This window comes from Mesoplodon mirus (genome assembly GCF_964341445.2).
Source record: "Mesoplodon mirus genome assembly, chromosome: 2".
Classification (NCBI taxonomy): domain Eukaryota; kingdom Metazoa; phylum Chordata; class Mammalia; order Artiodactyla; family Ziphiidae; genus Mesoplodon; species Mesoplodon mirus.
The window spans coordinates 122,820,129-122,846,752 of NC_138977.1; the positions used below are offsets into that span (position 1 = coordinate 122,820,129).

At 43.1% G+C, this 26,624-nt stretch overlaps 1 protein-coding gene across 1 annotated transcript in view; it reads left to right on the forward strand.

Annotated features, from left to right (window-relative positions):
* Positions 1-26,624, forward strand: part of FMN2 (formin 2) — a gene marked incomplete at both ends in the record, with an annotated part of 319,676 nt that overhangs the window by 126,265 nt on the left and 166,787 nt on the right. Inside the window, 2 exons of the mRNA XM_082631007.1 lie at positions 2,153-3,969; positions 5,728-5,872. Of these exons, the coding sequence (XP_082487133.1) occupies positions 2,153-3,969; positions 5,728-5,872 (1,962 nt within the window). The remainder of the gene's footprint in view (positions 1-2,152; positions 3,970-5,727; positions 5,873-26,624) is intronic.

Consider the following 26,624-nt stretch of genomic DNA (forward strand, 5'->3'; position numbering starts at 1 on the left):
GGCAGGCGGACTCTCAACCACTGTGCCACCAGGGAAGTCCCCAGCATTCTTTATTTTAAAGTCCATTTTATCTGATATGAGTATTGCTACTCCAGCTTTCTTTTCATTTCCATTTGCATGGAATATCATGCCAATGATTCTTAACCATTGTGCCACCAGGGAAGCCCAATAATTTTTCTTTGTCTTTAATTTTTGCCAATTTGATTACTATGTGCCTTGGCATGTTTCTCCTTGTGTTTACCCTGTATGGGACTTGCTGCACTTCCTGGACTTGGGTGGCTATTTCCTTACTCATGTTAGGGAAGTTTTCGACTGTAATCTCTTCAAATATTTTCTAGGGTCCTTTCTCTCTCTCTTCTCCTTCTGCGACCCCTAGAATGCGAATGTTGTTGTGTTTAATGTTGTCCCAGAGGTCTCTTAGGCTGTGTTCATTTCTTTTATTCTTTTTCTTTCTTCTATTCTGCAGCAGTGAATTCCACCATTTTGTCTTCCAGGTCACTTATCTGTTCTTCTGCCTCAGTTATTCTGCTATTGATTCCTTCTAGTGTAGTTTTCATTTCAGTTAATGTATTATTCTTCTCTGTTTGTTTGTTCTTTAATTCTTCTAGGTCTTTGTGAAACATTTCTTGCATCTTCTCGATCTTTGCCTCCATTCTTTTTCTGACGTCCTGGAGCATCTTCACTATCATTGTTCTGAATTCTTTTTCTGGAAGGTTTCCTGTCTCCACTTCATTTAGTTGTTTTCCTCGGGTTTTATCTTGTTCCTTCATCTGGTACATAGCCCTCTGCCTTTTCATCTTGTCTGCCTTCTGTGAATGTGGGTTTTGTTCCACAAGCTGCAGGATTGTAGTTCTTGCTTCTGCTGTCTGTTCTCTGGTGGATGAGGCTCTCTAGGAGGCTTGTGCAGGTTTCCTGATGGGAGGGACTGGTGGTGGGTAGAGCTCAGTAAAACTTTAATCTGCTTGACTGCTGATGGGTTGGGCTGGGTTCCCTCCCTGTTGGTTGTTTGACCTGAGGCAACCCAACATTGGAGCCTACCTGGACTCTTTGTTGGGGCTAATGGCAGACTTTTGGAGGGCTCACAACAAGGAGTACTTCCCAGAACTTCTGCTGCCAGTGTCCCCATCCCCACGGTAAGCCACAGCCACCCCCCGCCTCTGCAGGAGATCCTCCAACACCAGCAGGTAGGTCTGGTTCAGTCTCCTATGGAGTCACTGCTCCTTCCCCTGTGTCCGATGTGCACAGTACTTTGTGTGTGCCTCCCAAGAGTGGAGTCTCTGTTTCTCCCAGTCCTGTCAATATCCTGCAATCAAATCCCACTAGCCTTCAAAGTCTTATTCTCTAGGAATTCCTCCTCCCGTTGCTGGACCCCCAGCTCGGGTAGCCTGACATGGGGCTCAGAACCTTCACTCCAGTGGGTGGACTTCTGTGGTATAAGTGTTCTCCAGTCTGTGAGATACCCACCCAGCCATTATGGGATTTGATTTTATTGTGATTGCAACTCTTCTAGGATCTCATTGTGGCTTCTCCTTTGTCTTTGCATGTGGGGTATCTTTTTTGGTGAGTTCCATTATCTTCCTGTCAATGATTTTCCAGCTGCTAGTTGTGATTCTGGTGTTCTCACAAGAGGGAATGAAAGCACGTCCTTCTACTGTGCCATCTTGGTTCAGGCTCCCAAGCTCGCAATCCCTGCTCACATATTGTAGCTCTCTTTGGGACACTTCTCCACCCCTTAGAGATTACCTTTTAAAGGTTGTGATTAACTTTAAAACTCAGGATTTAAAATGTCTTTAGGGAACGTCCTAATAGGAGATGTTACTGGGCAGGAAGGGAGTAGCCTATGGTGGCATTATGTGGGTCTGTCAGTCAGCCTTTTCTTCCCTCTTCTCAGCGGTCTGCCGGTCTTCCATGATTTCATTCGAAGATTAGACAGGGGCCTTAGGACTTCATGGTCACATGTGTAAACTAATTTGAAATCCGAGGATGGAAAAGAAGGGACAAGTGGAAGTAGTAATAGTGTCTTTCCATGGAGGGAGCGTTTAGAAGTATTATAACAAACAAATACATTTTGCTTAATTTTGTAAGACTAGTTTTTGGTATTTTGAGTATTCCTTATTTTATATTTAACTGTGATGTCTCTGTTGCCCCTCAGGAAGTTTGTGACATGAAATCTGAGGGTCAGGCCACTGTCATTCAGCAGCTGGAGCAGACCATTGAGGATCTGAGGACCAAAATAGCTGAGCTAGAGAAACAGTACCCGGCCGCAGACCTGGAGGCGGCCGCCTCTGGAGACGCGTGTCTGCGAGCTCTCAGGTTGGGAGAAAAGGAAGTAGGGCATCAAAGGATTTTACAGGCAAAGTCCATCCAGACCTCCCCAACAGAGGAGGGTGGGACACTGACACATCCTCTCACGGGCACCCAGCCTGAGGCCACAAGTGGAGACTCAGCCAGGCCGTCCTCACCTCCCGGACCTCAGACCAAATTCTGCGCAGAGGTTTCTTTGGTCGTGTCTCCAAGGCAAATATCAGTTCAGCTCGATGCACATCCATCCCTCCAGGCTCCACCACCCACGTCGCCGCCCTGGTCTGATGGTCAAGGACAGGCGAGCTCACAGCCTTCCCATCCTTCTTTTCACACGGAGTTTGAAACCAGCCACGAGCACTCTGCTTTCCCCTCCTCTGAAAACATCTGTGACATCCCCCCTGCACTGCCTCTGTCTCCCACGTTCTCCCGCCAGATGCCTGGTCTGGGCACCGTGGCTCCTCCACGGCCCCCACCCCATGTCGCGCCTGAGCCTGCACTGCCCAGCCCACCGTGCCCCTCACCTCCTCCTCTGCCTGGTCCAGAGATGCTGCCACCCCCTCCCCTACCTTTGCCTGGTGAGGGAATTCCTCCCGCCCCCACTCCTCCCGGAGTGGGAATTCCTCCCGCCCCCCCTCTTCCCGGAGTGGGAATTCCTCCCGCCCCCCCTCTTCCCGGGGTGGGAATTCCTCCCGCCTCCCCTCTTCCCGGGGTGGGAATTCCTCCCACGCCCCCTCTTCCCAGTGTGGGAATTCCTCCCGCGCCCCCTCTTCCCAGTGAGGGAATTCCTCCCGCACCCCCTCTTCCCAGGGTGGGAATTCCTCCCGCCCCCCCTCTTCCCGGCGTGGGAATTCCTCCTGCCCCCCCTCTTCCCGGGGTGGGAATTCCTCCCGCCCCCCCTCTTCCCGGCGTGGGAATTCCTCCCGCCCCCCCTCTTCCCGGGGTGGGAGTTCCTCCCGCCCCCCCTCTTCCCGGAGTGGAAATTCCTCCCGCCCCCCCTCTTCCCGGGGTGGGAATTCCTCCCGCCCCCCCTCTTCCCGGCGTGGGAATTCCTCCCGCCCCACCTCTTCCCAGGTTGGGAATTCCTCCCGCGCCCCCTCTTCCCAGTGTGGGAATTCCTCCCGCGCCCCCTCTTCCCAGTGAGGGAATTCCTCCCGCACCCCCTCTTCCCGGGGTGGGAATTCCTCCCGCCCCCCCTCTTCCCAGTGTGGGAATTCCTCCCGCGCCTCCTCTTCCTAGTGAGGGAATTCCTCCCGCACCCCCTCTTCCCGGTGTGGGAATTCCTCCCGCCCCCCCTCTTCCCGGAGTGGGAATTCCTCCCACGCCCCCTCTTCCCAGTGAAGGAATTCCTCCTGCCCCCCCTCCTCCTTTGCCAGGTGTGAGGGTTCCGCCTCCTCTAGCCCCTCCCCCTCCTCCTGCTCCTGGAACAGGTGTCCCCCCACCCCCCCCACCCCCTCTGCTTCCTGGATCCGGCCTTGCTCTCCCACCACAAGCTGGGAGTAGCACTTCACCAACACCGCAGGCATGTGGATTTCTTCCTCCACCATTGCCAGCTAGCTTGTTTGGATTCGGGTTGAACCAGGACAAAGGCAGCAGGAAGCAGCCAATAGAGCCTTGTCGGCCGATGAAGCCTCTGTATTGGACGAGAATTCAACTGCACAGTAAAAGGTAATGTGAACAGGGGCTCATCTTTGCACAATATTGTCAATACAAGGGAAGCATTTTCCTTTAAAACTCTGGAGAAAAATGAGTAAAAATAAAATAAATGAAAATAAAACTTGCCTGTAGATGATTGCTTCAATATTTAGTGAAGCAATTTTAGACTTTTTTCCAGAAGTATCAAAGGGATAAAACAAATGACACGAATCAATGTACAGATTTCTGTCTATATAGTTTTTGACTGACTTTTATAGATGGATATATTTTTCTTAGCATACATGCTCTGTTGCCTCATTGCAGAACCTCACTCTGATAAATAGCTTATAAAAGTAAATCAGATCCTTAGACTGACTCTTTTTTTTTTTTTTTTTTTTTCTTTTTGCGTATGCGGGCCTCTCACTGCTGTGGCCTCTCCCGTTGCGGAGCACAGGCTCCGGACGCGCAGGCTCCGGATGCGCAGGCTCAGCGGCCATGGCTCACGGGCCCAGCCGCTCCGCGGCATATGGGATCCTCCCAGACCGGGGCACGAACCCGTATCCCCTGCATCGGCAGGCGGACTCTCAACCACTGCGCCACCAGGGAGGCCCCAGACTGACTCTTGAGGATGTTTCCTGCATCCTTTTGAAGGCATGGTCTTGTTTTACTATTCAGAAATGTGCTACACAAAAATACACACATCCACACCCCATGTGTGAAATGATTTAGTTCTGAGCATCTCATGGCACTTCTGTAGATGATATGCAGAGCTGTGAGGTCATAAAATCACACACTTCTATGATTTCTATAAAATATATGATATTTGTAAAAGAATGTCTCCCAGCAGGTACACTGCTGGTGTATTACTTATCCATGGGTGGTCCATAACCTGGTTCCCCGACCCCTGGGACGGTACTGGGACATGGCTGTGGAATGTGCCAGTGGGAGAAAAAAACATGCCCTTTAAATTTCACTGGACTTCCTTGTCCCAAGTTCTCGTGACTCTTTGAATTTGTGTGTGTGTGTGTGTGTGTGTGATGTGGCACAGATTTAGAAATAGGATATTGAACAGGTTCATTTTCATTTCTTATATTAATTTCCTCTCCACTGAATCATAGTGGGAGAGGAACGTATCTATTTTGACTACTTCTGACTTTGCAACTCATTCTCTGAGTGATTTGCTGGGTCACTTCTATGTGCCAAGGCATCATTTCCAAATGTGCCCCAAACTCATTTTATCCATATGCAGTATATGAAGTTCTTTTTGTTTTGGTTTTTTTGAATGGATCTCCCCTTTTTAGGTGGCACTACATGACTCCACAGTCACTGAAGAGTCAGGTGACATGCAGTGATGGGCAGCGGTGGGGAGATGAAGGTGCCTCTGTGGGCATGAAGTGATTTATTTTCAACCCACAAATAACCCACAAAGCTGATGGGTCAGGTTGGGTTTGTGAGATATCAGACATTTCCTGCCTTGAGAGCCATACAGAGAAGGGTTCTTCTTTTATGTTTTTATATGGCGACTTGATGACTGAGAATTCCTGGAAATGATTCTTTCCAGGCAAATGTCTCATTCTGTATTGATGCTGTTTCTCATCACGTTGATTAAGCAAATGGTGATTGTACAGAAAAGAGCATCTTCCCCCGATCTCCCTCCGTCCTCCGCTGCCTGCCGTCCTCTCCCTGCTCCTCTGACACCTCTGTCCTCCCTGTCCCCATCTGTCCCTGCTCACTGTAACGTCCTGCAGTTTGGTTTGATGGCTCTCTCATGGATATTTTGCTTAACTTTAGAGACTCCAGTGCTTCACTTATTTGGGAAAAAATTGAAGAGCCATCCATAGATTGTCATGAATTTGAGGAATTATTTTCTAAAACTACTGTAAAGGAAAGGAAGAAACCGATTTCTGACACCATCACAAAGACCAAGGCTAAACAAGTGAGTACTCATGTGTTTTCTGAAATTGGACAGTGTTTTGGGCATAAGTGTGAACTTTCATTAGAGAAAAACATTGACATTCTTTTTTTTTTTTTTTTTTTGCGTTATGTGGGCCTCTCACTGTTGTGGCCTCTCCCGTTGCGGAGCACAGGCTCCGGACGCGCAGGCTCAGCGGCCATGGCTCACGGGCCCAGCTGCTCCGCGGCATGTGGGATCTTCCCAGACCCGGGCACGAACCCGTGTCCCCTGCATTGGCAGGCGGACTCTCAACCACTGTGCCACCAGGGAAGCCCAACATTGACATTCTTTTCTGGGCTGTGTACCCTCCACAGTCTGTAAGCAGGTAACAGAGGTTAGCATTTTAGAACATGAAGTCAAGTAAGACTTTCCCAGATAGAACAACAAATAATCATCTCCACCAAGGGATCATGTTCTGACTACTTTATTTGTAGCTTCATGATACATATTTCCAAAATTTCAGCAATTGCTTGTTTCCAGAATTACTTGTCTAGAAACAAACTGTCACTTGATTGAAATCTGTATTAGTGCTAGTATGGATGGAAAGAAAGGTAAGAGTGAGCAAAGAAAAGCAAGCAAGAAATCCAGTCCTTAGTAACCAGTCATGTGTTTGGTATTTTGTTGCTATTGTAATACCTGAGTGGATGCCCTGCAGAACCCAGCTAAACAGTCACCTTGTACTTGACACAGGGAAGGGACTCTTGTATCCAGTTCCAACATCTCCATTCTGTGTCAGCATTTTTGATCTATCCTGTGACACCTGAGTCCTAAAGATAAGGAAAAGTGCATTTGGAGGAAAACATTTTCATGCAATGTTTTTCCACTGATCCACCCAGTGGCCTTGATTGTGAAATGATTTTGTAAATTTCTCAAGGCGGCCATTCAGGAAAGTGTAGTAAAGTCTTAGAACAATGAGGCCAGAAGGAAGGTATTGCTGTTGCTGCCCATCCTTCACCCTGAAGTGGAGGGATGGTGGGCAGCTCCGTCTTTTTGAGTGAAACAAATAGAGAGAAATGAGGCCTGAAGCTGGCACAGCTTCCCGAGGCGAGTGGCAACTAAGCGGTGATGTGATTCTGTGAACTTTTGCTACTGACCTGGAAGTTGTAGCTAGAAGTCTGACCCAGAGGTATTTCCATCCATATTTATTTCGAAGCAGACAGCTGCCCCCAGATGGGTGCTATGGAATTCAGCCGGGAGGGGTGGGTTTGAACGGAACCTGTAGCTGAGCTGGGGGCAGCCTCACCACAGGCATCTGTATTAATCTGACGATGATGCAAACCCAAATATGATGCAGTTGCATTTTCCAGAACCATTTATGATGGCACAGCTGGTTGCTGGTGACTTTAGATCAGAAAAGGTACTGAATAGATATTTGTTTAACAAATAAGCCAGCTGGCTGGAGGAGGAGGGCTTTATACATATCAGTGGCTATACCCTGTAGTGATTAAAAGCCAGAAAATAACTCATCTCAAAATAAGCAATATCGCCAAGGTGGCTTTGTCAGTGGAATAAAGGTAAATGGAAAACCACGTTTTTCTGGCAGAGGTAAATGTTCTAAACAGCATGTTTGCATATAGTACATGTAGGCTGAGTCATCACACCTCTTCCCATGGACTGTATCAGAAATGGAAAAGCTGTCTGGGTGGGGAATACGGGCGGGGAGCACAGAGGCTGGGTAGAGCGAGGCAGCAGGGTTGTCACGTGATGAAGGGCAGGGGTGATGCGGACGTCACTAGTCTAGGGATGAAATTCTTCAAAATGCCAAGCACGCCCTCCATATCTCCTGTCACCACTTTTTTTCTGTTAAATGAACAGAGATGAGGAAGCTGCCACATGTTACCTGCAAGTGTACGATTTCATGTTTTTTTGACGTAGCGTTCAGTTTTTAAGCCTACTGAAATAAGATTTCTGTCCAAATCATGAAGACTTCAGACTCAGCTAGCTGGCATGAGATGGCCCCCTTGCACACGACCATCATGTGCAGCATCATGTCTGCACAGTGGCCTCACCCTGTCGTGAGCCCATCAGTAAACTGTGGGTATGAGCCTTTGCCAGTGCTGTCATTTGCACCCGTTGGTGGTGACACAGCTATTGACCTGCAGCTTAAAGAGGGTTTGTGGATCAGTCTCCATCCTGACTCCTGATGAGCTTGTCAGCATATCCTTGGCCAGGGTCTTGTACTCAGCTCTGCTATTCAGGTTTGTTTTGGGAGGGATGAAGTAATTTTTCCAGTATGTTGGTAAGAGAAAAATCTGCTACAAAGTGTTAGATGGCTGAAGAAAGCCAATTTTCTTTAACTCTGTTGTATTTGGAAGAAACATGTACCCATTCCAACTACTTGAGACATGTAAAATTTCATTTACGGAAAACGTATTTTCCATATGCATGCAAGCACACTGAGCCCTGAGCAACACGGACTTGGGGCACCAACTTTTGTGCAGTCCAAGATCTCTGTACAAATTAGAATCAGCCTCTCGTATTCGGGGTCCCCCCATATCCGAGGTTCCACATCCATGGACAAAACCACCCTCAGCTCGTGTCGTGGTGCAGCATTTACTACTGAAAAGACTCTGTGTGTCAGCGGACCTGCACAGTCCAAACCACTGACCTGTGGTTGCCCTTGTTATATGTGGACACTGATTTCGAGTGAGACTGATTGTCGTTGATGCTATAGCCTGTGTTTATGGAGGTTTTTCTAGCCACTCTTCTCACACACGGTGGAAGCCAAGAGCTCTGGTTTCTCCCAATACTTTAAAATAGCTGGATAATATTTCTGTGATCTGTCCTCTTGAAAGTAAGTCTGCGGCTGGATGCACTGGTCTTTAGTAGCTCTCTCGGGAGATGTCTTCTGTGTGACCACAGAGGTTCCCCACCTGGACAGCTTGCTCTGTGGCGTAAAGAGAAGGGGCTGCTCTCTGGACTCTGGAGCGGCTACAGTGAGGCATGTCTGGTGTCTCTCAGCCCTTTGTCCTCCAGGGAACCCAACACAGAGCTTTCCTTATTTTTTCATGGAACCTGTATTTAAGTTGTGTGCCTACGTCTTAGCTCACCGGTCTTCATTGTGAGGTTATGAAAGCATAAGGAGATTCGCTGAGAAGGTATAGTTTTATCAGACTATGATTTCATGTAGTTCTCCTTTAGCGAATGAGCGTGATGCTTATAGGTCAGAATTAAATATCGAGCTGCTCACTCAGTGAAACAACAACCCTGTCGCCCACGGAACCAAGAGGAAGGTGAGGTCCCTGTTTGAAACATGACACACACACGCACCTGCCAATTTTTAAGGAACGTCCCAGAGCGAGTGCGTGGTGCCCCATGTCCTGTGTCTCACAGGCGAGTTCAGTGCCTGTTAATGTTGAGAGTGACCCTAAGTCACCTCAGGATCTTCATGTCCAAGGAAAGATTAAATTAACCCAAGCTTATGAGCAGGGAAGTGGGAGAATTTACACTGGAGTGATCTTGACAGTAGGAGTTCCCTGACAAAGAGGTTTCTAGTTAATCCAGTGTCAGATGAGGTCCGAGCAGAGATACTTTGGGAAACAGCAGTAGCAGCAGCAGCTTCAGCAGCAGCACTAGTAGCAGCGGGGATCCTGGCAGCAGCCCCGGCCGCCGCGGAGCCTGCAGGCTGTGGTCCTTGTCTGCGCAGCCCCAGGCTGGCTCATCCCACCCCCTAATCCTGTGAGGGAGACCCCGTACCCCTGGTGCACAGCACACAAAGCTGAGATGCAGGCACGATCTCACGCCCCCAGCGCAGTGAGGGGCAGAGCTTGGGTGCAGACCTAGCCGTCCGGCTGCAGAGCCTGTGTTCCTCATCGTTAGCCGTAGGTGTGGATGTGAAATATTATAGTTGAGGGCAAGTGTGGGATGGGATTTATAAGAAGACTAGAATAGATCCTTTTTGAAAAGAATCTGAATTTGTACTGATTTTCATATGTGCTCCATATTTAAATGACTAGTTACGTTTATAAAATTGCGTGTGGAGATACTTTTAAAGCCTCTTCTGTATTCTAACAGATTTTGATAAGTACATAAACTATGATACCACCAAATAGGATATTTGCCCAATTAAATAAAAGTTTATCAGAGTGATGTGAGCCTTAGACACATCAGCTTTTGTAAGCAGTAAAAATGAGGGCCTTTTGCTTGTGTGGCAAATAAATAGTGGGTGGAGATACAGCCACTGTGGTTAAACGCACCAAATGTTGAGTGGAGATAGTTTTGATTCCACAAAAAGGGACGTCTCTGTAAAATATGCCTTAAGTCAAAAATGTCTAATAATTCTTAAAAGGTGTATAAAGGAACATGCTTCCCACAATATAAATTTGCACACAGAACTTAACAAGAGTGAATGAAAAGAATCTGTTTTGCTTTTTAAATACATAATTGCCATTTATGTAACCATTTAATGCAACAAATGAATTTCTTCCTGGGTTTCTTCTGTTCTATTTATCACATTAAAATGCTCTGCCCAAAGAATGGGGGAGAAAAGGAATTCATGATAGTTAAGTATTTGTTTGGCTTCAGCTTCTGGAAATATGATTAGAAAAATAGATAGTTAAATCTGCTACTTATTACTAGGGGAGTTAATAAAAGACATTTGGCATTTTGTTTGATCTTGCCACTGTGCTTGCTGACCTAACTTCTAAAAAGGCTTTTTTTGTGTGTTGCAAAACTTCATAATAACAATGGGAAAAGAAGCATTCATTACTTAAATGTTCCTGCGTGGGAGCGTGTAATGTAACGCCTCCAAGTATTCTTACATGAAATAGTAATTGCCATTAAAAGGATTTTTCCTACTATGTTGGGGCGCTGGGAAAACGTTTGAGCTGGACTTCAGTATACTATTGTAAGATTGATTGGTCAGAAGAGAAAAAAAAGGTTATGTATTTTACCTGTGAATCTCTGCTTTACTTTTACTAAGTGCAAATATTTATCTTTAGATAAAAAATAAGTTTTATCATAATCAGTTGATATTTCAGTGTTCACAGGCTGATGGCCTGAATGATCATCTGAGAGGTATAAGTCTAGTTGTCTGTATTGGTGTTAAGTTTTCCTGTCGTAGCTGGCAAGGTGTTTTTGTTTGTTTGTTTGTTTGTTTGTTTGTTTGTTTGCGGTACGTGGGCCTCTCACCGTTGTGGCCTCTCCCGTTGCGGAGCACAGGCTCCGGACGTGCAGGCTCAGAGGCCATGGCTCACGGGCCCAGCCACTCTGCGGCATGTGGGATCTTCCCGGACCGGGGCATGAACCCATGTCCCCTGCATCGGCAGGTGGACTCTCAACTGCTGCCCCACCAGGGAAGCCCCAAGGGTGTGTTTTGATTGGATGGTTCTATTTGTCTCATAGACCTAAAATAATGTCTGAAATACCAAATATCTTATAATAAGACAATTTAGATCTGCTTTGGGGAATACATCATAAATATTTGGTACTTTGTAATTTTTAACAGGATGTCTGTTTTTATCAATAATAGAATACCTTTCTGTTGCAAGCCTTAAAAGTGTATTTATGTAGAAAACCACATCAAAATACAAGGCTGTAGTTAGAAGAACATATGTTTTGTGGATCCTAGGTTTGTTTTAGATGTTGAAAGATTCATTACTTTTTTTGGAGATGCTTTTCCTATAATTATTTGTAGAGCATACCCAGTCAGTTCAAAGAATGTAACAAAAATAACCTCTTTTTAAAAAATTTTCTTTTGGGCAAAATATTATTTTTATACTTGTAAGTAAATGGCTATAAAACAAATAAGCAAAAAGCCTAATGACATAATAAAAAGGAAATGTAATTAGGCTAATGATCCTTGACCTTGCTGGCTGTATTGGGAAAATTATATCTGATTAATTGTACTTTGGAATTGCAAAAATTTAATCATGATGCTAAAGTTTAATTCTTTTGGACTTCATATTTGCCTACTATGATGATATTAAGATTTTGTCGGACTAGGTATATTAGAAAAGGGTATTAATTTTTAATGGCTGGGGTGTTCTATTTATTATGATCCATTGACGTTGAAAAAAGGGTTGTTTGGAAAATATACTTGAGATTCATTACTTTTTATGATTATCTATGGAAACTAAAACTCATCCTTGCAAAAGTGAGGAAAGATTTTTGGTCAGATGAGGGGAGAGTGTTTTCTCAGTATTGCTAGTGTGGAGAACCCAGAAAACTGGAGGGAAGGGGGGCACAAATTACTTTCACTGTTGCATTCCTTTCTTGATCCGATGGGAACAGGGTTTCTCCATTTCAGCCGGGAGTGCAGCAAAGAAAAGCAGCAGCCATGCCAGGGAGAGCCAGCACTAACCACTCCGGTCACAGTGGGTGCTGCCTGTGGTCAGGACTGAAATGGAGCGAGTTGGCTGGACTTAGGGTGAGGCTGTTGGAGGAGATGAGGCTTGAAGTGGGCCTTGAAGAATGTATTTCATTCGGACATGTACAGAGGAATAAGGGATGGATTTTGAAAATAGCACCGCGAGCAGAGATTTCCCTGCATCTTGTTTAAAACCCTAGAAAATCAGCCAGTAGAGCAGCAGGTTTCTGTGTGTGGGAGCTCCTGTCTGATGGTTTCAGGGATGCAGACATGGGCTGTTGACAGATATTTCCCTTCACTGAATGTGTGTCCTTCTCATCTTTCAGCAAAAGTCTTTAGGTTTTTCTCATTAGACCTAAGAGTGAGAATTGAATTTAGGTAAATTAGACTTGAAGTTAATTTTGATGTCTTGATGCTACATAGTGGAATGTACGTTTCTATACCATGGACAGCGGCAGGATTCTGGACTATCCGAGAGCAAAGGAGAATTTTATTTCTCGTTTGACTTACACAGTTACCATTACGATAGCTCCCGCCTTTGCCTGTGGGCGGTGATGCTACTGACAGTAGACTGGTTGTTCCCACTGTACCTCCTGTGACCTAAGCTGAAAAATGTTCCCAGTTATTTGGGGGCACAAATTTAAGACTTAGAAGAAAAATTAATGTTCTTATTTATAGCTCTAATTTTTTTATTTAAACCTTTTATTTATTTGTTTGTTTATTTATTTATTTATGGTTGTGTTGGGTCTTCATTGCTGCGTGCGGGCTTTCTCTAGTTGCGGTGAGCGGGGGGCTACTCTTCGTTGCGTTGCGCAGGCTTCTCATTGCGGTGGCTTCTCGTTGCAGAGCACGGGCTCTAGGCACGTGGGCTTCAGTAGTTGTAGCACGTGGGCTCAGTATTTGTGGCTCACAGGCTCTAGAGCTCAGGCTCAGTAGTTGTGGCGCATGGGCTTAGTTGCTCCACAGCATGTGGGATCTTTCCGGACCAGGGCTCAAACCCTGTCCCCTGCATTGGCAGGCGGATTCTTAACCACTGAGCCACGAGGGAAGTCCCAAAACTTTTTTATTTAAACCAAAATACAAGTAAATGTATGTTTCTTTTTCAAAACGATGTTCATAATGGAAGATTTCTAACATTTCTGCTTATTTTTTGGTTTTGTTAATAAGTGAATTTTTAAAATTACTAAACTTGTAACTTGAAACTCCATCTGAAATATGACGTTAAAAATTTCTTTGGAGATGGGCCTATTAGACTGACAGACCAGCAGCTTGACAGGTCCTCTTCCCAGCAAAACAACAATTTAACTGGTGAGAATTATAACAAAAATACTCATTTAAAGTCTCTGGAAATTGTCCTCAGGGCACAGAGGAAATGGAGAAACACCCACTCAAGAAGACCTCCTGAAACTCGGTTAGGACAGTGAGACCCACAGCGTCTGAGCCCTGAGATGCTCCGTTCCAGCCTCTGGTGTGTGCAGCCTGGACAGGCTCTGTCTGTGGCTGTGGCCCTACCTTGGGAGGGCAGGAAGCTGGCATCTCTACTCTCCTCAGTCCCCTATTGCAGAAGCTCTGTTCCAGGCAACCACGGAGAACTAGGGAAATAGCTGAGAAGGGCCGTCCACTGATCACAGTCAGCCCTGGATGTCAGGAAGGCCGTGCACGTTGCCTCCACTCAGGAGCCATCAGGACAGGACACAGGCACCGGGACAGTGTCCCTAACCCTCATCAGACTCATCAGAACTGAGTGGAATCTTCATTGCACAAGCGTCTTAAATACACCTTTGTGTAAATATTGACCTGGGGACAACTCCTAATCCAGGCTTAAAAATAAAGTCCGTCATGTCTGGCAACCTGAAGACTGTGCATGCCCAAGACTGCAACTTTTCAGGAGCAATTAAAGAAAATCCAAGTTATTAGTTCCTGGCTCATTGTGGGGAAAAAAATTATGTAAATGCCCTCTAAGGCAGCAGGCCCCAACCTTTTTGGCACCAGGGACCAGTTTCGTGGAAGACAGTTTTTCCACGGACCAGGGTGGGGGGATGGTTTGGGGATGATTCAAGCACATTACATTTACTGTGCACTTTATTTCTATTATTATTACATTGTAATATATAATGGAATAATTATACAACTCACCATCATGCAGAATCAGTGGGAGCCCTGAGCTTGTTTTCCTGCAACTAGATGGTCCCATCTGAGAGGAATGGGAGACAGTGATACCCAAGATGTATTCCTATGTCCACTGTACTCCATCATCTCGTTTTGGTTGCTGTCACTGCAGAAAACCCTGCTTCACAAAGATAGGATGTTGGAAATGGAAGCAGGCTTTTCAGTGCTTTTGTGGCAATCTCAGGATATTCCACCTTGACTTTAATCCAGAACGTATGGAGATTTGAAGTTGTCTCAAACATACTTTTGAGGGCACCATCATTTGCGATCTCGAGCAGTTGATCCTCTTCTAGCATGGACAAAGTCGATTCACCTGGCTTATTCACAAATGGGTCATGGATCCATTCCTTCCCAGTTCAGGGGTCTTTGTGGTTAGGAAGTGATGCTCAAACTCTTTTGAAAGCTGAGATAGGTGATCATGCACCAGCTGGGAGAAAGAAGGCCCTGACTCAGTCTCTTTCAAAATCTCTGCTAATGTTTGAAACATGTCAAAAATCCCGGTGTTCACTCGTCACCCCCATAATTCCAATTTGGCTTTGAATGCAGCCACTTTATCTGCCGACTTGAATACAGTTTTCATTCTCCCCTGAAGTGACAGATTGGGTTCATTGAGCAGGTTGAATATGTCACAGAAGTAAGCAAGTTTTGCCACCCATTCTGTGTCACTGAAATGTGCTGCCAGTGGTGACTGTTTTTCTGAAAGAAATCTCTGGAGCAGCTCTCATAACTCAAAAACACTGTTCAGTGATCTACCTTTAGAAAGCCATCTCACTTCTGTGTATGAAAGAAGACATGTGTGCTCTGCGTCCATCTCCTCACAGAGCTGCGTGAACAGCCATGAGTTAAGGGCATGGACTTTAACGTGGTTGATAATTTTAATCACATCCTGCAAAACGTTGTTAACAGGTGGCATTTTTCATTCAGCTAGCCAGCATTTCTCTATGGATGACACAGTAGGTAGACTCACATTCAGAAGCGACCTCTTTGACCAGAGTAGTGAAACCAGAAAGCCGTCCAGTTATGGCAGCCGCTCTGTCCATACATATACCGACACAAAATGACCAATTCAGTTTTCCTGATATGTAATCATTCAAAGACTGGGAATAGTTCTGCAGCTCTGCTGTTGGTTGGCAACAAAAGTGCACATAATATATCCTCAGGCACATCCTCCTGAAAAGCATGTTGCACAAAACAAGCATTGTTGCCTTGTTGTCAACATCAGTAGACTCGTCAACCTGGATGGCGTACCACGGAGACTCACTAATCCTCTCTAACAATTGTGCCTCAATATCCTCTGCTGTTTCATCAATTCATCTACTTATGGTGCTAGCCGAAAGAGGAACATGTGCCACCATTTGAGCTGCAGCCTCTCCTAAAAGTTCATGCAAATGTCCTTAGCAGCAGGCAGGATCAACTCTTCTCCAGTAGTAAAGGGCTTCTTAGCTTTAGCAATATGGTTAGCCACTAAGAATGATGCTGTCAGTCACATACATTTGATGAAGTGGTGGCCTTCAATAATCGGTTCTGTTCTTTGTGTTCACGTTGTTTTTTTGTTTTTTTGTTTTTTTGAAAAAATCCGAAGCCTTGTCTTTTAATGCAGGGTGCTTGGTCTCCATGTGGCAAAGCCACTTTGAAGTTTTCATGCTTTCGTTGGATAGCCAGTCACCACATATTATACAAAGCGGGCTTGGAGAATGTGAATCACCTGTTGCAATGAACCCATAATTTAAGTAGGACTCTTTGTATTTTCTTTTAAATGCAGCTTTCTTTTTGTTGACAGTCTTAGAGTCTTCTGTTGTCTCATCATTGGGTCTTTGCCCCTTTTCAAAGAAGCTCTCCAGTGATGTTTATTTTTTACTCATTTCGGCTAGGGTTAGCTTGTGGGCTTACAAAAACTATGACTGAGCAAGTGCGCAGTGCAGGAAAGAGGCACGGACGGAAGTGGTAAAAAAAAATGGGCGGGACACACATGGACTAAAATAAGTGTCAGATTCTGACTTCAAGCCTTCCACCGGATGCAGCTGTACAATGGAAGTACATCAACTCACTTGCCACTGTAAAGCCTGCCACCAGATGCAGCTTAATTGTCACTTGCCACTCACTGATAGGGTTTTGATATGAGTCTGCAAGCAGTTGATTTATTATGGTCTCTGTGCAGTGAAACCTCTCTGCTAATGATAATCTGTATTTGCAGCTGCTCCCCAGCACTAGCATTACCACCTCAGCTCCATCTCAGATCATCCATCAGGCATTAGATTCTCATAAAGAGCACACAACCTAGATGCCTTGCACGTGCAGTTCACAGTAGGGTCGGCACTCCTGTGAAAATCTAATGCCACTGCTGATCTGACAGGAGGCAGAGCTCAGGTGGTAATGCGAGCGATGGGGAGCGGCTGTGAATACAGATGAAGCCTCGATTGCTCGCCTGCTGCTCACCTCCTGCTGTGCGGCCCATTTCCTGGTGGGCCACAGACCGGTACCGGGGTTTAGGGATCCCTGCTCTAAGGCGTGCCCTGTATCTCACCCACAGAGTGGTTAAGGGTAAAGCTTTAAGTGGTTAAAGGAGTGGAAGCACACTCTTTAGCTTTCGCTTTAGATAAAAACATGGGGAAGCGTGTGTGCAGGAAGGTCAGGTAGCAGCACACTGCAGCAGGAACAGACTTTCCTGAGTGGGTTTGACCACGTTACTGAGCAAATGAACAAACAAACACAATAAGCTCTGGGGCCACGAAGGGAAAGTCCGTACCCAGAGCTGCTGTTATGTTGTCTGAAATGTCCAGTTTTCAAGAACAGTAAATGAGACATACAAGGAAGCAAAAAAAATGTGACCCATATACAGGGAAGCAAATGAACAGGCAACAGAAACTTTGTTCAAAGGGGCCCATGTGTTGTACTTAACAGAAATAGACTTCAAAGCACCATTCTAAATGTCTCCAAAGAACTGAAGAAAAGAGTTTCTAAGAAATAAAGGAAGGTATGATGATAATGTCTCATCAAATTGAGAATATCAGTAAAAAGAAATTATTTAAAAATTCTAGAGCTGAAGAGTACAATAACCAAAATGAAAAAAGAAAAGCACTAAGTGGTTGAACAATTGGTTTGTGGCAGGTGGCAGAAAAAAACTATCAGCAAACTTGAAGATAAATCAATAGAGACTATGTAGTCTGAAAAACAGAAAAAAAGGAAGTTGAAACCTCAGAAAAATGTGGGATACCATTAAGTGAACAATGTACATGAAATGTGAATATCAGAAGGAGAGGAGAGAGAATAAAGGTGCAGAAAATTATTAGAAGTTGTAATGGGTGAAAAGTTCCCAAATTTGATGAAAACACTAATATATGCATCTAAGTTTCGTAAACTTCAAGTAGGCAAATACAAAGAGATCTTAGTTATATCTTAGTCAAAATGTGGAAAGCCAAAGGTAAAGGAAAAAGTCTTGAAAGCAGTGAGAGAGAAACAACTCATCACATACAAGGAAACTGCAGCAATGTTAGCAGCAGACTTACCAGAACTAGCGGAGACCAGAAGGCAGTGGGATGACATATTCAAATGCTGAAATGAAAGTGACCAACCAAGATCTTACATCTAGCAAAACAAGTGTTCATAAATGAAGGTGAAATAAAGTCATTCTCAGATAAACAAAAACTGCGAGGGCTTCCCTGGTGGCACAGTGGTTGAGAGTCCGCCTGCCGATGCAGGGGACACGGGTTCGTGCCCCGGTCCAGGAAGATCCCACATGCTGTGGAGTGGCTGGGCCTGTGAGCCATGGCCACTGAGCCTGCGCGTCTGGAGCCTGTGCTCCACAATGGGAGAGGTCACAAAAGTGAGAGGCCCGCGTAACACAAAAAACAAAACAAAACAAACAAAAAAACTGCAAGAATTTCTTGCTACCAGACCTGCCTTCTAATACTAAAAGGGTGTTCTTCAGTCTGAAGGTAAGTTACACCAGACATGCGTGCACACACACACACACACCCCACCGCTGGTAAACATAATTTTCATCTACACAAAATACTGTGTATTTTTTGTATTTCTTCTCCTTGGTTCCTCTGACTGACTTAAAAACAACCGCATAAAACAATTTGTATGTTGTTGAGCCTGTGACACCCAGAAATGAAATATATTTGAGAACAAAGGAAACTAGTAGAAACAAAAGTTGTATTACAGTCAGGAAGTGACACTGTGTGGCGTGCGAATCTACAGAAAACAGTGAAGAGAACAATAAAGGGTAAATAAGAAGGTGAATATAACAAACTATATGAATATATCTCTCTCCTTCCCTCTCTCAACTTCTTTAAAAGATGTATAATTACATAAATCGATGATAACAGTTTGCACCATATATAAATCACAGACAGTATGTGTAACAGTAATAACATAAACAGGTGGTGAGTGAATGGACGTATAGAGGAGTGAAGTTTCTATGTTTCTGGAATTAAGTCAGTATAAATATGAAGTAGATTCTGGTAAATTAAGATAAATATTGTAAGACCTAGAGCAACCACTAAGAAGACTCAAATACTGTATAAAATGAAATCACTAAAGGAATTAAATATCCACTTAATCCATGTATCCATCCATTACAAAAGAAGGCAATAAAGGAAGAACAGGAACAAAAAAGACATGAGATATACAGAAAACAAAATGAAAAATAGCAGATATAAATTCAACCATATGGATAATAACTTTAACTGTGAATGTATTAAATAATCCACTCAAAAGGCAGACATTGTCAGATTAGATAAAAAGAAATCTAAGTATATATTGTATTATAAGACATATACTTCAGATTCAAAGATACAAATAGGTTGGGAGTAGAAAGAACAACTTTCAACAACCATAAAAGAGCTGGAGTAGCTATACTGGTACCACACAACATAGACTTAAAAGAAATGTTAGCAGAGGTAAAGTGGGACATTCCATAATAATGAAAGTGTCAATCTACCAGGAAGATTTCTAAACATGCAGGCATCTAACAACAGTGTCCCAAAATACATGAAGTAAAAACTGACAGAATTTAAGGGAGAAATGAATACTATGTGGACACTACAATAGCCCACTTTCAATAATGGATAGAAAGTTAAGCAGAAGATAAACAAGGAAATAGAAGACTTGGACAACAGTATAAACAAACTAGATCTAAGAGACATGGAACATTCCACTCAGCATCTGCAGAATCAGCAGAACACACATAGTGCTCAGGCATTCACAGAACGTTCTCCAGGATGGACCATATGTTAGGACACACAAAAAAACAAGCCTTAATGAATTTGAGGAGATCAAAGCCTTAATAAATATAAAAATATTGAAAAACAAAGTGTGGTTTCTGATCACAATGGAATTAAATTACAAATCAATGTGGCACATATATACAACGGAGTATTACTCAGCCATAAAAAGAAACGAAACTGAGCTATTTGTAATGAGGTGGATAGACCTAGAGTCTGTCATACAGAGTGAAGTAAGTCAGAAAGAGAAAGACAAATACCGTATGCTAACACATATATATGGAATTTAAAAAAAAATGTCATGAAGAACCTAGGGGTAAAACGGGAATAAAGACTCAGACCTCCTTTCAAGATGGCGGAAGAGTAAGACGCGGAGATCACCTTCCTCCCCACGGATACACCAGAAATACAGCTACACGTGGAACAACTCCTACAGAACACCTACTGAACGCTGGCAGAGGACCCCAGACCTCCCAAAAGGCTCGCCCCGCACTCCGTGCCCCTCCCTCCCGCCCGGCCTGAGTGAGCCAGAGTCCCCGAAGAGGCTGCTCCTTTAACCCTGTCCTGCCTGAGCGAAGAACAGACGCCCTCCGGCGACCTACACGCAGAGGCGGGGCCAAATCCAAAGCTGAGACCCAGGAGCTGTGAGAACAAAGAAGAGAAAGGGAAACCTCTCCCAGCAGCCTCAGAAGCAGCGGATTAAAGCTCCACAATCAACTTGATGTACCCTGCATCTGTGGAATACATGAATAGACAACACATCATCCCAAATTGAGGAGCCAGGAGTCAGTGCTGTGCCTCTGAGGTGGGAGAGCCAACTTCAGGACACTGGTCCACAAGAGACCTCCCAGCTCCACATAATATCAAACGGCAAAAATCTTCCAGAGATCTCCATCTCAACACCAGCACCCAGCTTCACTCAACGACCAGCAGGCTACAGTGCTGGACACCCTAAGCCAAACAACTAGCAAGACAGGAACACAACGCCACCCATTAGCAGAGAGGTGGCCTAAACTCATAAAAAGTCTGCAGACACCCCAAAACACACCACCAGACGTGGACCTGCCCACCAGAAAGACAAGATCCAGCCTCATCCACCAGAACACAGGCACTAGTCCCCTCCACCAGGAAGCCTACACAACCCACTAAACCAACCTTAGCCACTGGGGTCAGACACCAAAAACAACGGGAACTTTGAACCTGCAGCCTGCAAAAAGGAGACCCCAAACACAGTAACATAAGCAAAATGAGAAGACAGAAAAACACACAGCAGGAGAAGGAGCAAGATAAAAACCCACCAGATCTAACAAATGAAGAGGTAATAGGCAGTCTACCTGAAAAAGAATTCAGAATAATGATGGTAAAGATGATCCAAGATTCTATTTCCCAGATCCAAAATCTTGGAAATAGAATAGACAAAATGCAAGAAACAGTTAACAAGGACCTAGAAGAACTAAAGATGAATCAAGCATCGATTAAAAACACAATACATGAAATAAAAAATACTCTAGATGGGATCAATAGCAGAATAACTGAGGCAGAAGAACGGATAAGTGAGGTGGAAGATAAAATAGTGGAAATAACTGCTGCAGAGCAAAATAAAGAAAAAAGAATGAAACGAACAGAGGACAGTCTCAGAGACCTCTGGGACAACATTAAACGCACCAACATTCGAATTATAGGGGTTCCAGAAGAAGAAGAGAAAAAGAAAGGGACTGAGAAAATATTTGAAGAGATTATAGTTGAAAACTTCCCTAATATGGGAAAGGAAATAGTTAATCAAGTCCAGGAGGCACAGAGAGTCCCATACAGAATAAATCCAAGGAGAAATACGCCAAGACACATATTAATCAAACTGTCAAAAATTAAACACAAAGAAATCATATTAAAAGCAGCAAGGGAAAAACAACAAATAACACACAAGGGAATCCCCATCAGGATAACAGCTGATCTCTCAGCAGAAACTCTACAAGCCAGAAGGGAGTGGCAGGACATAATTAAAGTGATGAAGGAGAAAAACCTGCAACCAAGATTACTCTACCCAGCAAGGATCTCATTCAGATTTGATGGAGAAATTAAAACGTTTACAGACAAGCAAAAGCTGAGAGAATTCAGCACCACCAAACCAGCTTTACAACAAATGCTAAAGGAACTTCTCTAGGCAAGAAACACAACAGAAGTAAAAGACCTACAATAATGAACCCAAAACAATTAAGAAAATGGGAACAGGAACATACATATCAATAATTACCTTAAATGTAAATGGACTAAATGCTCCCACCAAAAGACACAGATTGGCTGAATGGATACAAAAACAAGACCCATATATATGCTGTCTACAAGAGACCCACTTCAGACCTAGAGACACATACAGACTGAAAGTAAGGGGATGGAAAAAGATATTCCATGCAAATGGAAACCAAAAGAAAGCTGGAGTAGCAATTCTCATATCAGACAAAATAGACTTTAAAATAAAGACTACTAGAAGAGACAAAGAAGGACACTACCTAATGATCAAGGGATCGATCCAAGAAGAAGATATAACAATTGTAAATATTTATGCACCCAACATAGGAGCACCTCAATACATAAGGCAAATACTAACAGCCATAAAAGGAGAAATTGACAGTAACACACTCATAATAGGGGACTTTAACACCCCACTTTCACCAATGGACAGATCATCCAAAATGAAAATAAATAAGGAAACACAAGCTTTAAATGATACATTAAACAAGATGGACTTAATTGATATTTATAGGACATTCCATCCAAAAACAACAGAATACACATTTTTCTCAAGTGCTCATGGAACATTCTCCAGGATAGATCATATCTTGGGTCACAAATCAAGCCTTGGTAAATTTAAGAAAATTGAAATTGTATCAAGTATCTTTTCCGACCACAATGCTATGAGACTAGATATCAATTACAGGAAAAGAGCTGTAAAAAATACAAACACATGGAGGCTAAACAATACACTACTTAATAACGAAGTGATCACTGAAGAAATCAAAGAGGAAATTTAAAAATACCTAGAAACAAATGACAATGGAGACACGACGACCCAAAACCTATGGGATGCAGCAAAAGCAGTTCTAAGAGGGAAGTTTATAGCAATACAATCCCACCTTAAGAAACAGGAAACATCTCGAATAAACAACCTAACCTTGCACCTAAAGCAATTAGAGAAAGAAGAACAAAAACATCCCAAAGTTAGCAGAAGGAAAGAAATCATAAAAATCAGATCAGAAATAAATGAAAAAGAAATGAAGGAAACGCTAGCAAAGATCAATAAAACTAAAAGCTGGTTCTTTGAGAAGATAAACAAAATTGATAAACCATTAGCCAGACTCATCAAGAAAAAAAGGGAGAAGACTCAAATCAATAGAATTAGAAATGAAAAAGGAGAAGTAACAACTGACACTGCAGAAATACAAAAGATCATGAGAGATTACTATAAGCAACTCTATGCCAATAAAATGGACAACCTGGAAGAAATGGACAAATTCTTAGAAATGCACAACCTGCCAAGACTGAATCAGGAAGAAATAGAAAATATGAACAGACCAATCACAAGCACTGAAATTGAAACTGTGATAAAAAATCTTCCAACAAACAAAAGCCCAGGACCAGATGGCTTCACAGGCGAATTCTACCAAGCATTTAGAGAAGAGCTAACACCTATCCTTCTGAAACTCTTCCAAAATATAGCAGAGGGAGGAACACTCCCAAACTCATTCTACGAGGCCACCATCACCTTGATACCAAAACCAGACAAGGATGTCACAAAGAAAGAAAACTACAGGCCAATATCACTGATGAACATAGATGCAAAAATCCTCAACAAAATACTAGCAAACAGAATCCAACAGCACATTAAAAGGATCATACACCATGATCAAGTGGGGTTTATTCCAGGAATGCAAGGATTCTTCAATATACGCAAATCAATCAACGTGATACACCATATTAACAAATTGAAGGAGAAAAACCATATGATCATCTCAATAGATGCAGAGAAAGCTTTCGACAAAATTCAACACCCATTTATGATAAAAACCCTGCAGAAAGTAGGCATAGAGGGAACTTTCCTCAACATAATAAAGGCCATATATGACAAACCCACGGCCAGCATCGTCCTCAATGGTGAAAAACTGAAACCATTTCCACTAAGATCAGGAACAAGACAAGGTTGCCCACTCTCACCACTCTTATTCAACCTAGTTTTGGAAGTTTTAGCCACAGCAATCAGAGAAGAAAAGGAAATAAAAGGAATCCAAATCGGAAAAGAAGAAGTAAAGCTGTCACTGTTTGCAGATGACATGATACTATACATAGAGAATCCTAAAGATGCTACCAGAAAACTACTAGAGCTAATCAATGAATTTGGTAAAGTTGCAGGATACAAAATTAATGCACAGAAATCTCTGGCATTCCTATATACTAATGATGAAAAATCTGAAAGTGAAATCAAGGAAACACTCCCATTTACCATTGCAACAAAAAGAATAAAATATCTAGGAATAAACCTACCTAAGGAGACAAAAGACCTGTATGCAGAAAATTATAAGACACTGATGAAAGAAATTAAAGATGATACAAATAGATGGAGAGATGTACCATGTTCTTGGATTGGAAGAATCAACACTGTGAAAATGACTCTACTACCCAAAGCCATCTACAGATTCAATGCAATCCCTATCAAACTACCACTGGCATTTTTCACAGAACTAGAACAAAAAATTTCACAATTTGTATGGAAACACAAAAGACCCCGAATAGCCAAAGCAATCTTGAGAACGAAAAATGGAGCTGGAGGAATCAGGCTCCCTGACTTCAGACTATACTACAAAGCTACAGTAATCAAGACAGTATGGTACTGGCACAAAAACAGAAAGATAGATCAATGGAACAGGATAGAAAGCCCAGAGATAAACCCACGGACATATGGTCACCTTATCTTTGATAAAGGAGGCAGGAATGTACAGTGGAGAAAGGACAGTCTCTTCAATAAGTGGTGTTGGGAAAACTGGACAGGTACATGTAAAATTATGAGATTAGATCACTCCCTAACACCATACACAAAAATAAGCTCAAAATGGATTAAAGACCTAAATGTAAGGCCAGACACTATCAAACTCTTAGAGGAAAACATAGGCAGAACACTCTATGACATAAATCACAGCAAGATCCTTTTTGACCCACCTCCTAGAGAAATGGAAATAAAGACAAAAATAAACACATGGGACCTAATGAAACTTCAAAGCTTTTGCACAGCAAAGGAAACCATAAACAAGACCAAAAGACAACCCTCCGAATGGGAGAAAATATTTGCAAATGAAGCAACTGACAAAGGATTAATCTCCAAAATTTATAAGCAGCTCATGCAGCTCAATAACAAAAAAACAAACAACCCAATCCAAAAATGGGCAGAAGACCTAAATAGACATTTCTCCACAGAAGATATACAGACTGCCAACAAACACATGAAAGGATGCTCAACATCTTTACTCATTAGAGAAATGCAAATCAAAACTACAATGAGATATCATCTCACACCAGTCAGAATGGCCATCATCAAAAAATCTAGAAACAATAAATGCTGGAGAGGGTGTGGAAAAAAGGGAACACTCTTGCACTGCTGGTGGGAATGTGAATTGGTACAGCCGCTATGGAGAACGGTATGGAGGTTCCTTAAAAAACTACAAATAGAACTACCATATGACCCAGCAATCCCACTACTGGGCATATACCCTGAGAAAACCATAATTCAAAGAGTCATGTACCAAAATGTTCTTAGCAGCCCTATTTACAGTAGCCCGGAGATGGAAACAACCTAAGTGTCCATCATCGGATGAATGGATAAAGAAGATGTGGCACATATATACAATGGAATATTACTCAGCCATAAAAAGAAATGAAATTGAGCTATTTGTAATGAGGTGGATAGACCTAGAGTCTGTCATACAGAGTGAAGTAAGTCAGAAAGAGAAAGACAAATACTGTATGCTAACACATATATATGGAATTTAAGAAAAAAAAATGTCATGAAGAACCTAGGGGTAAAACAGGAATAAAGACACAGACCTACTAGAGAATGGACTTGAGGATATGGGGAGGGGGAAGGGTAAGCTGTGACAAAGTGAAAGAGCGGCATGGACATATATACACTACCAAACGTAAGACAGATAGCTAGTGGGAAGCAGCCGCATAGCACAGGGAGATCAGCTCGGTGCTTTATGACCGCCTGGAGGGGTGGGATAGGGAGGGTGGGAGGGAGACGCAAAAGGGAGGGGATATGGAAACATATGTATATGTATAACTGATTAAATTTGTTATAAGGCAAAAAAAAAAAAAAAAAAAAATCAGTCACCCAGGATGCACCCAAAGATTTGTGCACAAGGAGGTCTGTTACAGAGCTATTTATCGTCATGCAAAATTACAAACAACAGGCTGCTCAGATAAGTTACATGCAACAGATTACTCTGTAGTGTAAAAATCACATTTTCATGTGAAAAATCAGTTGAGCTACACATTTATGGTGCGTGCACTCTTTTGTGTATATTATGCTTCAATAAAAAGTTTATCCAAAAAAAAAAAAAAAAAAAAAAGACTCAGACCTACTTGAGAATGGACTTGTGGATATGGGGAGGGGGAAGGGTAAGCTGTGACAAAGCGAAAGAGAGGCATGGACATATATACACTACCAAACGTAAGGTAGATAGATAGTGCAAAGCAGCCGCAGAGCACAGGGAGATCAGCTCGGTGCTTTGTGACCTCCTGGAGGGGTGGGATGGGGAGGGTGGGAGGGAGGGAGATGCATGAGGGAAGGGATGTGGGAACAGATGTATATGTATGACTGATTCACTTTGTTATAAAGCAGAAACTAATAAAAAAAAAAGAAAAATAGTGACAATGGACAATAAATAAATAAAAAATAAAAAATTGGGGGAATTTTCAGATCTGTAAATAGTAAACCCTTGAATAACAAATGATTCAAAAAAGAAATCACAAGAAAGATTAGAAA